At 29.6% G+C, this 13,996-nt stretch overlaps 2 protein-coding genes across 5 annotated transcripts; both read right to left on the bottom strand.

Annotated features, from left to right (window-relative positions):
• Positions 1-231: 231 nt before the first annotated feature.
• Positions 232-10,801, bottom strand: LOC127068557 (coronin-7). Of its 4 annotated transcripts, none has more exons than XM_051004842.1 (18): positions 10,566-10,801; positions 9,880-10,112; positions 9,659-9,807; positions 9,387-9,573; positions 9,004-9,301; positions 8,675-8,930; positions 8,443-8,595; positions 6,895-7,269; positions 5,935-6,559; positions 5,716-5,829; positions 5,470-5,640; positions 4,953-5,391; positions 4,737-4,875; positions 4,455-4,661; positions 4,227-4,362; positions 3,994-4,133; positions 3,642-3,731; positions 232-353 (listed from the first exon to the last, which is right to left on the bottom strand). In XM_051004842.1, exons 2-18 carry the CDS (start codon positions 10,037-10,039, stop codon positions 345-347), a joined length of 3,648 nt encoding a protein of 1,215 aa, XP_050860799.1. In that variant the 5' UTR covers positions 10,040-10,112; positions 10,566-10,801; the 3' UTR covers positions 232-344. The 4 variants fall into 4 exon arrangements, with proteins under 4 accessions (XP_050860799.1, XP_050860802.1, XP_050860798.1 ...); XM_051004841.1 differs by lacking the exon at positions 232-353 and adding an exon at positions 484-3,251 and having other exon boundaries at positions 10,566-10,800; XM_051004845.1 differs by lacking the exon at positions 3,642-3,731.
• Positions 10,802-11,021: 220 nt separating this feature from the next.
• LOC127068558 (TBC1 domain family member 19) lies at positions 11,022-13,962 on the bottom strand. The gene is made up of 11 exons (XM_051004846.1): positions 13,714-13,962; positions 13,514-13,636; positions 13,187-13,394; positions 13,017-13,104; positions 12,892-12,952; positions 12,575-12,805; positions 12,435-12,509; positions 12,135-12,369; positions 11,822-12,023; positions 11,555-11,741; positions 11,022-11,474 (listed from the first exon to the last, which is right to left on the bottom strand). The coding sequence occupies exons 1-11, from the start codon at positions 13,813-13,815 to the stop codon at positions 11,406-11,408; spliced, it is 1,581 nt and encodes a 526-aa protein (XP_050860803.1). The 5' UTR covers positions 13,816-13,962; the 3' UTR covers positions 11,022-11,405.
• Positions 13,963-13,996: the final 34 nt, after the last annotated feature.

Below are 13,996 nucleotides of genomic sequence, written 5' to 3'. Positions count from 1 at the left end.
TAAGAAACTTGTTATACTTATTATTGATTATTCTCTATTAATTTAGATCTGGATTATGGTATGATGTTCCAATGGCAATACGTAAAATGTTATTATTTGTTGTTCGAAGAAACCTCAAACTTTCTTATTTAACAGCAGGGAATATATTCGTAGTTTATTTGGAAAGTTTTTCGACGGTAGAAATATATCAATTAATTAATTACTTAAAAATAAAAATAAAAAAATATAATGTCCCATAAGATAAGGTTTTATTATCATCTACATATATGTATTATTTTATTTCTTAAGATCGTGCAACATCCACATCATACTTTATGGTCCTTTTGTCGATGAATTAAGCGCAATTAGGTTTCCTGAAGTTTAAAACACATTAAATACATTATGTACATACATATATAATATATATGTATATATGTATGTATATGTGTGTTTGTGTAAACTGTGACCTGTCGTAACGAAAAAAGGTAAGATTCGAAAATGCAATTTACATATTTGGTAAAAAGGTTTTATAGATGATATACATATAAGGTATAAGATCGATATAAAGGTATGTTACTACATGATAGAATTACTTAAATAACTATTGGACATAGCACAAGGTCGACCGATAAAATTTCTGTTTTATTATTATTATTATTATTATATATATTTTTTAATGCTTTTTATATATGATTCAAAAAACGCTTATGCGAGTCTTTATTTTCCGTGAGAGTAGGCTTATACTACACAAACAATGAAATGTTGTTTTCATTGACGAGAAAATATAATTCTTACACAAGCTGTGCAGCAATCGAGATACAGAGATCTAAGTTATATTCGTATATGATATAATATGGTATTACGAGGAAAAGAGTATAATGGCATAGAAAAATAATAAAGAAAAATTCATTCATTCCGACTAAATCGAGTCGATTTTTCAGCATTACAGAGATGTTTTATATGGATGGTTCCGTGCGAAGAATAGAAAAGATTCAATTACTTATAATATGGACGACACAAGTATAGTTTCTTCTCATTTGACAAAATTATTTTCTTAATTTGATATCGTCGAGTGTAAAATTTCTTAAGTCTCTAAAAATATAAACGGGACAGAAAGTACGATCTCGTATTGATAGAGAAAAATATATATACCATCGCTTTTACTAAAAATTGAATAGTAAATTTAAATAGCATGTGAATATGTGTATGCGTGTGTGTTTATATGTAACTGCATCGTCAACTTTAACATAATTACTAGCCCGTCATTTTTTAATTTAAATTACGAAGTATTTTCTTTTGGCACCTCGATGGACTTTAATATTTTTTTTTTTCTTTTTAGAGAGAATTAGGATAAAATACTGTGCCCTAAGTAATTTCTGAGATATAATTATTAACATACTATTATTATTTATTTTTTAATTATAAGCACTCATTAGTTCGACGATACGAAAGTGTACGTACGTACGTACGTACGTATGTATGTATGTATGTATCTATGTATGTTGTATGTATCTATGTATGTATGCATTCGACAATAGCTGTGACAATATTGCAATTCACTCAGGGCTATAATAAATTAGAATTTATCAAATGTACTATAGCACCATAATATCGTTTACAAATATGTAGAGCAAACAACTCACGACTCACACCAATATGAAAAATTCTTGTATATCAAAAGAGTCTATTCAAATACACTGTATGTATCGATATATTATGATATCTAAGAAAATGTTGCGCGAGACATTTCGATTTTCTCTTGATACATTGAAAATAAATCCATTGCTACGAGATACAAAGTGTATAAAAGTTACGATTTTACCACATTTGAGAGATGTACAAGAAAAAACTGTAATTAGCTGATATCAAATCACTCCATCTTTTTTTCTCTTTCTTCTTTCTTTCATGTTCCTTTTTATTGTTATTGTTTATGACTAAATTACTAAATATTATACTTTAATACTTGATACGTATATCCTCGTTAACTATTTATCTTTTTCTTAAAACATATTTCGTATGTGTGCGTACGCGTACGAAGTTGCAAAAACGTGCAAAAATTTACGACAACTTCTTGACAAAAACTTATTTTCTTTCTTTTTCTTTTTTTCTTTTTTCTTTTTTTTAACATTCTCTGTGATAATTATAAATTTCTCATTTTAATTTTCTCTAATTAAAAATGTTATATTGCATTTTTCTAGAAAATCATTGTTAATACCAATATCATTGTGTATTGGTTAAAATATTAATTAATACCTGTTTTGCAGGGAATAATAATTATTATTATTATTTACTTCTTTTCTTTTTCTATTATTATCACTAGTCAATGAAAGTTTATCTTTCTCTTGGCTTTATCAATGGCACGTGTTATTTTGCGCGTTCGTTTTATCGGTATATAAGTTAAATCATCGTAATTATAATAATCTTACATATAAATACAACAGAATTATTAATCGATATCTTTCATTCTGGATTTAGGATAATATATGTGTGTGTATTAACTGATTTTTTTTTAAATATCTTATTTAATAATGACTTTTAAGATTTATCGCGTCAGCGAATAATAAAATTTTCACATTAACTTCTTTTTTCATTCAAAATCATCCTTACTTCTTGACAAAATTTGTCCACTTATTTTATAATAATCGAGTAAATTATACTGTTTGTGTATGATACTGTTTTTTTTTTTTTACAGTATTAATAATAATTATATGCAGCATGAGATACATATAAATAAAATAAAATAAAATAAGAAAAAAAAACAAAAAAACAATTATTTAAGACTAGAAGTATCATCACGCATTTCCTATATAAAAAAGAAAAAATAAAAAAAATATTATAATTTGTCGAAAATTCTTCGAGTTTTACAAAAGTTGTGTAGTTTTGCGACTTTTATAAATTTCAGTCATTTCCTTCGTTTTTTTTGTTTTCCTTTTTCTTTTTTAACTTCAAATACAAAGCCTGAATATTTACACTATTTGATGGAATTTTACGTTTATATGTTTATAAAATTGTTTGTATATAAAATGGTTAAAAAATACTTAATAGTGTTAACTTAAAAAATTGGACACATTATTTTGTCTTTTCTTAGAAGGTAAATCTTTGGAAGTACTTCTCAAAATGTAAAACGTTCTGCCCAACATGTAGTAACATTAGGACACATCCTTTCCATTCTCAACATAATTAATAACTTATGGCTCAAATATCTATATCTAGATTCTATCTTACCATTTAGTTAAAATACTCTACCAGTACGTCATTATTTCTTACTCATCCTGTAATATAAAAAATAATTTCCTGCCATTATACTAATATCATGTAAGATGAGAATGAAATGAGACAATTCAATTAATTGGCAAAGAATAAATTGGAAGTAAAGAAAAGCAGAAATAGTACAGCACAACTAATTTCTATAATAATAACTTCTAATATAAAAAATACAAATGAAATAGCAAGTCTTGAGAAAGAATAGCAAGCAAAATATGCAAATAAACTAATATTTTCTTTTTCTTTTTTTTTATTTTGATGTAATATGATATTTCTTATAAATTTTCTTTTCCTTCAACTTTTTTGAAACAACTAATCAGGTGCATAATTTCAGAGCAAATCAAGAAATATAATTTAAAATAATTAATAGCATGCATAGCAACAAATGATGAACCTACCCACTCGTGCTCTTCCACACCCTCCATGTGGTCTTGTTCCAAAGAGCACTGTATTACATCCCCCACATTGTTGCTCATTGTTTTTTGGATCTACCACAACACACATTATGCAATACACTGAGACAAAAATAACTAAAAAAATATTTGCTCAGTATGTGATGAAATTACGCGTATTCTTATTGATATATATCTTAATCTTTCAAAATGAAAATATATATTTTATAACATGCCTGTAATTCTTCATGACAAACACACATAACTACACGTGATTCTACTATCATTATTATAAATCATTCGGCAATGTGTGATTTTCAAAAATATACATGCAGAAAATTAAATACGATTAACTTACTTCCTCTTGCTTTGCTCTTACATCTGTATTCCAGCCAAGCCGACTGAAAGGTTGTGAAGAGATTGAAAATGATCCTGTTGTTTGTTTTGTTGTGGATGGCATAGTAGTAGTAACTGCTGGTTGTCCTTGATTCTCTGTTACTACATATAAATACAACAATATAGTTATTGTATATTATAAACAGTGTATATTATAAACATATGTATTATTTGTAAGTAAATAATTATACTTACAGTTATCCATACCAGGTGGTTTGAGACTTATTCTAGAGGCCTGTTTATTTATTCCATTAAACCATTCAGCGGCAGTTAATGCCGCTTTCCATGTAATTTTTGTTGGTGGAAAAAGATCATCTTGGAATAATTCACTCTAAATATTATAAGGAAAATAATTATTAATTATATGATGACGTACACATATATATATATATTTTTTTTTAATATCAGAAATATTCAAAGTACCTTTATACGCGGTACTGTGAAACTTAACGGTTCGATGGTATTATTTGTCAACCTTAAAGCGGATGCAAATTCTACACTTGCGACATCGCATCTATTTTTAGGAAGAAATGATAATCCTTGATGCAAACTGCTGCATCGATGATGGCTCAGAGGACAACAATAAGGAGCTTCTTCCGTCACTTCGAAAGCATATATAGTAGAATCGCCCTGAGAATATATTTCCAATAGCAATAATCTGATCTTAATAAAATACAAATAAAAGGAGAAGAAAGATGAACTTACGCGACCAGTTAAAAATAAAGTGGAACTATCTTCATCGTAATATGGCATCAAAATCGCAGGAGAAACGTCTAATCCAACTGTATTCAAAGGTTGATTAAGATTATCAGTTTTAAATATCATTATCTGCCTTTCAGAGACTCTGGAGAAAAAAATAATAGTAATGTTGTATATTGTGCATATCAAAATGAAGGAGTATAATAAATTAAATCAACGTACTTATCAAAACCCATTACAACAAGGTATCTTCCTTCCAATGCCCATATAACTCTTGCACCACGAGTACCTACTGGTCCTTTTCCTTCTTTTATAGGCACGTCACTGGATCTCGGCTTGTAAATTCGTAACTTTCCATCTTTGCATGCACTAGCAAGGTACTGTCCACATGGTGACCATGCTAAGCTAAATATTTGATCTGTATGTCCTAACAATGTTATCTTTGGAATGGCTGATTCTCCTGATGTTAAAGGTGATAAATCCCAAAGTTTTACTGTCATATCGTACGATGCTGATGCAAGCACGTCGGATGCTAAAGGATGATATTTTATTAAATAAATCTTATCAGCATGAGCTTCTATCACGTGACTTGGTTCATTTGTTGGCTCCGCTAATCCAGATTCTGGTATTTCCCATAGTCTGATCATGCCATCATCGCATGCTGAATAATAAATAATTATGGTTCGTAATCTTTTTTCTTATTATTAGATATTAAATGAATTTTTTATCTTCACTTTACCGACTGCTAATCGCTGATTGTTGAAAGGATCCCATTGGAAATCCATCACTGTAGCTCCATGAACCAATGCTGGCATAACACCATCAGGCAATCTACCAGTTTTCTTTAATTCTAATACTGCTATCTTCCCTCCAGGTCCACTCAGAGGAACAGCAACGCGATCGGAATTGGCTACAATTTATTTTACATATGTCAGGTTTATTTAATAATAATTATATTAGACAGGAAATTCTAATACACACATACCATGGAAACCATCGCATTCTCCTGATATCTGTCGACTAATATTTCTTACGTTTTCAATATGAGTTGATTTATGACCAGGCGTACCTTTAAGATGTCTGAATTTTGATACTCGACCTATAAATAAAAAGATTAGTTCTAGACACTCGAAATTTTATTATATGATGTAATATTAGAATATTTTAATATATTAACGAAATTGTTTTATATATTGTTTTATACCAAATACTGTCGATGTTCTTTTAGGAGTTGGTGTCGTAATTGGTTCGACCTTTTCCAAGCGTGGATCCATACTTTGTTGGCGCAACATTGGAACGACTTTCTTTACATCATCTTCTTTAATTACCTCGCTCTTAGTTTTGAAAGAATCTCGTCTTCGTAACATGGTCGGCGATCCCATTGCTTTCTCGGCTAAATTTCCATCAGTTACAGATACAGATCTACTTTCATACAAACGTCGCCTTTCTGCGATTGAGTTTCTATTAACATTACCACGTTCGAAACCTCCTACGTCTTCACTTTCAGGCGATTCATCCTTAACTTTAGTTTCAAAAACTTTTCGCCTCTCTGCAGTGCTCGGAGTTTTTGGTTTATATCCGGAGTCGCTTGAATTCGCATCCTCTTCCAACGAGCTAGAATCACTTTTTCCATTCTCTGCTTCCTTCATACGATCGTTAGAAAATGTTGGTGATTTTTCTGGATCAGTAGGATTATCCAATGGTATACTAATATCATTTGGATAACCATTTGTATCATTATTCGGTGCAACTGGCACAGAGAAGACCTTATCGAAAGAGAATTCCTGACTACCAGACTTTGCTTGAAATGGTTTTGGTCCAAGTCGCGGCTGAGAAAAAAATATATATATATCAATCGTCTGTTTTACAAATAAAATTAATAACAAATTTCCATTTATCTATTCCATTATAAATTAATACTAAAAAAAAAATAATTTTTTTTTTAATATTAATATAAATCTGCAGTTGAAATTATAATGAACGATTATATAAGATATGATATGACATTAACAATTAAAACATATAACATGTGTTAAAAAATGATGAAGTATGAAAAGAAATGGCAAAGTATATAGTTGAAAACACACACTGAAATCACACATACAAAAGTAACGCCTGTTTTTTTTTTGTTCTTTTCTTTTGTTTCCTACAACTAATTTACAACCTTGTATCCGCTGATTGCATTTGGATTTACAGATGTAACGACGGATCCTGGATTCGGTGATGTGCGAGGTCGTGCTACAGGTTTAGGTTCATCCTCAGAAACGCTGTTAGTTCTTGATGCTCTAGGTAGAGGCTTCGGTGGTATCGTCTGTCCACCGTTCTGCATTTTTATCTTCTCATCTTCTATCTCGATCTTTTTATTTTCTTCTGTCTTCTCGATATCATTTTCCATGTTCTTCTCCTTTTCATGATTGATACCTTGAGCTTTGCAAAATCCTTTTGGTGTTGCAATCGTTATTGATTTTGGAGACTTGATCGGTTCCACTTTAATTTCATGTTGATTTTCTTTCAGTGTTGCTAAATTTCCTTTGTGTACCTAAAGGTACGGTAAATTCCTTAATGACGCAAACTAGTCAAACCAAATTTGAATGTCCAATTGCATAGTTTCTAATTTGCGTTTACATAAAGAGTTATATACTACATAAATATATGTGATTATATAATATCTACAAGCTTCTCTCATACATACACACAAAACCACTCTGTCTATTTTACTTTATAGCAGAAACAAAATAAAAGGTACGAACTAATCTAGTTTTTATATTATCAAACTACTCTATGTATGTATTTGAGTATATAGAAAATAATTAAAACTAAAAAATAAAAATACATAACTTATTTTACGCGAACTTAATATTACTTACGCTGATAGATTAAGCTATAGAACATCAATTGCCATTACAATTACACGTGCCAGGAATAACACTTTCAATAGTGCTAATGTATAAACTATAAAATATACATTGGATATCTGAAATATGAAAAATATACAAAAAATATAAAAGAAGAAATGAAAGAAAAGAAAATTGACGTATGCATATTCTGGGAACATACAATTAATTTATATATGTGTATATATATATATATATATATATATATATATATATATGCATATATGTCCATTAATCCTTGAAATAACTAAACTATATTTAAATACTTGTTAATAATGTAAATATAGCAATATATATATTAAAAAGTAATTAAAGCATTAAAGTAATTGTTAATTGTGTTTTTCTAATTATACACTTGTAATATTATATATAATATCTTGCTATATTTACACAAACATGGCAATATGAAAAATAAATAAATTATAAATAAACTATACAGGAGGTACAAGTCACACAGCAAAATAATTTCGTTATATAGCAAACGCAAAAAATATTTTCTCTCAATTAAAAAAGAATAAATGTTCTCTTTTTTCATAAATGTGGTAAAAACATTCAGCGATATTTATAATAATAATATCTTTCTAAAAGCATGTGTTTCCATAAAATGTAATAAAATCATCAACATTTTTCTCTTGTTTGTTTAAAGATTTAGCTATATGTAAATACAGGCATACAGAAGCATTGAAAAACATGCGTATTCCGAAAAAATGAACGCTTTATACAAATGAGATGGTATTTAATTTAAAAATGTATATTCTACGATTTGTTTATAATAATATATTAAATGACACAAATTTGTTTAGAAAATTTTTACTTACAGTTATTGGATCTTCACCTTTGCTTCTCTTGGCAGGATCTAATGATATCTTTGGAACAGGTGCATTATGGCCTTTGATCCATGCTGCTGCATTATTTTGAGCGACGCAACCATTTGTATCGGGATAAATGTCAGCATGAAAGTCTCTATACGTCTAAAAGATAAATATAATAAATTAGAAAAATATGACATAATGTACTCTGTATTTTATTAAATATAAAAATAAAATTTACCTTTCTAGGTACTTGATACATGATGGGAATAACCATATTAGATGTGAGCTGCAATAATCTGTTGACTTCAGCTTGCATGACATTGAGTGCTCTTTTTGGAACCAGACACACACCTTTAGTTTGCTCTCCACTATGACGAATTCCCTCTACCAAGTAAGGATCTTTGTCTGTCACTTCCATGTACATGATAGTAGTATCTCCTTTACCAGCAAGAAATAGCATATTTGTATCAGGATCAAAAAGAGGCATCAAAATCCTAAAAAAAAGGAATAGTAAATTGTAGTAACTGTTCCATGCTTTGATTGATTGCAATTACAATTTAATCATACCCAGTACTGCAATCTAATTCCAATGTTTTTACTGGTTCATTAAGATGCCTCAAATCTCTTATGTATACTTGTCTAAGACGAGCTGCATCAAATCCTGTAGTCAATATTCTATCAGAGTTATTTAACCATACAATCCTAGAATCCTTGATACTCATATGGCTTGAGCAGAAATTAACAATACAAGTTGATGCACGAGGATCAATAATTCGTACTTGTTTATCTTTACAAGATGTTGCTAGAATAGTGCCATCTTGTTTCCAACTTAATGATTGTATTACTTCAGTATGATCACTGTTAGCTGCAAAATAATGAAAATATTCTAAATCTTAGACAAAGTACCATAAAATAATATTATAATCTTAGTAATTAGATGTTTCCATTACAGAATAATTCTTGTTGAGAAAGTACATCCCAAAGAGTTAAAGTCGTATATGAGGCAGTTGTTAAAAGATGTTCAGCAGCTGGATGCCAACATACTGCTTCTACTCTTCTTTGACGATGAGAAAATGTACATTCAGGATTACAAAGAGATTCTTCTAATCCAGTTTCTGGAATATGCCACAACTTTACCTGATAGATAACAAAATAATGTTATTGGAATAAAGTTAAAAAAATAAAGTATGTATATAACATCAATCAATTTCGTTAAATTTACCAAACAGTCTTGCGAACTGGTAGCAAGTAGGCCGTCATGAAAAGGTGAAAATTCCATATCAGTCACAGTATCAGCATGAGCATGTAACAATGGCATAGTTTTACTTTTCCTACCACAATCTTCAAGTGGTAATACAGCCAAACTAGATCCTACAAAAAGCAGATTACATAGTACCACAAAAATACACACAATATACAAGTTATTACTTTCTGAGAAAGTACCATTATGATCCACATTAAATGCCATAAATGCAGCAGATGCTGTAATATTGTTCCCATAAGTCTGATACGATCCTACTGAGATATCTCGAATACATGCTTCTGGTTTAGGTACGATAGGTGCTGCATTTTTATATTTTGATGCTTTGAAACGCCAAGCCATCTTGATGTAGTCCTTAAATTCTTTTCAAATTGTATTCCTCTTAAATCATGTAATCTAATGGAACAATGCAAGCCTGAAGAAAAAATTATCTTATTGAAAAAATACTTTAGTACTCTCTATTATATTTTCTATTGTATCTATGAATTCACAAATCATTATTATCAATGCGAAAAAACGGAAGTATATTTATGATATTCGATAAGACACACGATCCAGATGTTCCGTCGTCCTGCCTCAATGGGCGGTGATCGACGTACTATGATTAACACGACTTATTACCACTTTGATTATCTTGTTTAAAAGAATAAAAAAAAATTATGAATAGTAGTCGAATTATTCGGAAGTAACGCTAACACCGAGGACGATCGACGGTGGCGCAAAGTTGAGCATGACTAATAATTTGGGGGTGAAAACCACCCCACCCTTAATAGCTACAATTCTACACGGTAAGAACGACGAGAACGCACGTAGCTTCAATATCATTTAAAACGAATACATTTACATTAAAAGAGTTAATATTACTTACAATTTATCGATTATTACACTAGACCAGCGATAAATTAGCACTAAAATTGATGAGAGAAAATACGATAGTTAGAGAACGACTATATAAACACAATTGGCAATATCAAGTAGGCGTCTCTGGTTTCGTGCATCGCACGAACACTACAGGGTATGCTCGACCAGTACAAAGGTTTGTAGAGAGAGTTCGCGCATCCGAGAATCGACGTCATTCGAGTTATACATTCGAGAATCGAATATCGATATATGTAAATATACATTTAAAATATTTTTTCAAAAAGCATTTCTTACATTTAAAATTCTTAAATATAAATTTATATTTTTAAATATCTTCCATTTTTTTTCTTAATTAAAAATAAAACAAACGGAAAATTAAATTCCAAATAAATTCTTATATGGCAAATAGGTCTAAACAATAATTATAAACTAATTGCTCGTAAACTATAGCAAACGAAGATAATTGTTAATTGCTTAAAACTGCTTTATTATACGATTCCAACGATGACGTCATTGTGAGTCTGCTTGCGAGTACGTGTGTAAGCGTAGCTTGTAGTTCGATCGTGTTCCATTGGCCGGAAGCAAGCATATCCTCCCCTCTCAATAAGCTTACATATGTCCTTGTTGTCAACGCAGATGATTCAAAACAGTGTGTATACATATATGTATACACACCATGATTATATCAATAATAATTGATTACAAATACTAATCAACAAATTGTTATCGTTCTTGAAAATTTGCTTTTTCGTTTACATGTAGAACGGGTTGCAGATCTACAGGCGTTTCGAAAGTCATTCAAATTTTATATAAATTTTACAATGTTATTTTTCTTAAAACAATCTAATTATTCTTTCAATAAGACTAATTGCAACAATGGTATTACTTTTAATGATGATAAATCCGCTAAAATTGCCTAAAAAAAAATAAAATTTATGTATGATAACATTGATTTATTTTTTCCCTGTAAGAAATATATTCATATTGATTTCTTACTTCCACGTTGTGTTGATTATTAACTTGCATCAAATTTTCTTTTCTAAAACTTAAAATCGTCACTGCAAGAAGAGCTATTATCTCTAAAGAATCATATCCTAATACTAAATCCCATAAACATAATAATTGCTCGGGTGGTAAATGACCACTGAAACCTCTCATCAACCACTTGAATACTATTTTAATTCTGTAAAAAAATAAAATTATATATAAATGAATAATATAATTAAATGGAATAAAAATAAATCAAAAATAGGAAAAACTTACGGTTGTAGATGTATGTTCTTAAAATGGGCCCATAACAGAGGTTCATGACATTGTAATAATCTTTCAAATAATAAACATAATGCAACTATACCTTGCTCATGACTCGAGACTGTGTGAAGGCGAAACCAATAACGTAGATAAAATGCTCGAAAAGTATAATACATGATACATGGATCATCGTACAAATAACAGAAAGGAGTAGCTTAAAAAAAAAAAAGAAAGAAGAAAAGAATATAAAAATCGAATTTAATGTTGTACATACAAAATATCAGATATTAATTTAAGAATTGAATTAATAATCCCTAGTTCCTACCATACATTGTAAATCCATGGAATGGTATAACACCACTTGGAGGGAATACTAAAGTATTTTCTAGGGTTGCAGGTTTCCCTTGTAAAACCGCATGTATCACTTGACCACCTGCACTTCTGTCGGTAGTAACCGGAGTTAATACTTCCGAGTCCCTTGAAAAACACAGCATCGTTTTATAAAGAACATCTTCAAAAACGAAATATTGATCATCGTTACTCGCTGTTAATTGTACATCCTAAAAGATACAAAATATAAAAAATAATTCATATAATCAATTTTTTATTAATTATTTAGCAGTACCTTTATAATTAATTTATCAACAACGATATCATATTGCAAGACCATAGTTTTCAATTCGTCGTAATATTCGATGTCCTAAAACATATCTAAAATTATTTTTTTTTAAATATAAATATTTACATTTTTAGGAACGTACATACGTTGTCTTTAATGGTTGATCCTAAAACGAGAGACCAGAGACGTCCTCTTAAAGCCCGCGGAGCTCCTCTTTTTAAAAATTCCTGAGCAATTGGCGCATAATTTGTACTTAATACTTTTTCACCTAGATGAGTTCTTTCAGCTTCTAAATTTAAAAAATTTCCTGCAGCAGGCATATCAGGATTAACACCGAGCAAAGGCATGCCTTGAGCTAATTCAACGTATAAACATCTCTGTCGATATTTATAAAATATAATTTATATTAATAAAAATGCACGCGCACATTACTTATTTGCAACATTAATCAAAAAATACATACCAGTTCTGCGAGTGTTTTTACGCGAATTTGTATATGACTAAAATCCCAATTTAATTCCTCACTAAAAAATATCAAAATATATTTTAATAAATTAATTGTTCATTTAATTTTTTATATATACATACGGATGTTTTTTAAAGGCTGGATCTCGTATAGAAAACAATACTTCTAAAAAATCTTTTGGAGCATACAATGGCCTATATTTTGACAAATCTGCATAAAGAATTTAATCATTATCTTAAAAATAATATTGATAATTAATAAAAATAAATTTTATATTTTTTCTTTTTTTTACCAGTATCGTAAGTACTAAGTTCGTTCCATTTTTCGCCAAGTTCTTCTCTATCTGCACTGGGTCTTATACGAGCTAATGGAATATTCAATTCACTGCATATGGAATTTAAAGATTTTTGAATACGACGCTCCCATTGAATTTGAACTTTTTTCAAGTAAATCAAATCGGTATTTTCAGTGAGATGTATTGGCTTTTTCTTCAATGAATCCTACGTGAATAAAGTTGTATAAAAATCGTTACAATTAAAGATCGAACGTATAAGCAAAATAGCAATGTTATAAAATAAATAAATAAAAAAAATATATATACACACACACACACACACACCTGCGATCGTGCCCAATGAAACACAGTATTTCTAAGCTGTGTTTCTAATCCATTTACTTTGAGAGCATCGACCAGAGTATTTTCAAAATCGTTTTTTTTTACGACAGTCGAAGCAACGAGTCTCTAAAAATAATGTAGAAAAAAGGTTAACAAAATAATGAATTCTATTGGTGCATGTAGTACATGCATATAACACTTACTTGAATTTCATTATAAAGACTTCGATAATTAGCCATGTTCTGTACATTTTTCGTTAATTTTTTAGCAGATTTTTCTAAAAAATTTTTCTTTGATTCCTCCATTACTTCCTTCTTTATACGTACATGTATTTTATATTATCAGACTGCCATGATGCTATTAATGAAACGCCATTTGTAAACAAACCTTCCCGCCATCGCAACGAAATGATTTCTATATTTTAACTTACCTAAAAAAAGCACGAAACTTTTTAAAAGTAATCCCTGAAACAAAAATATTATAAAT

The sequence above is a fragment of the Vespula vulgaris genome, chromosome 13 (genome assembly GCF_905475345.1).
Source record: "Vespula vulgaris chromosome 13, iyVesVulg1.1, whole genome shotgun sequence".
In the NCBI taxonomy this organism is placed as follows: Eukaryota; Metazoa; Arthropoda; class Insecta; order Hymenoptera; family Vespidae; genus Vespula; species Vespula vulgaris.
Note: the sequence above shows the minus strand (reverse complement) of the source record. Positions and strands in the feature narration are given on the sequence as shown.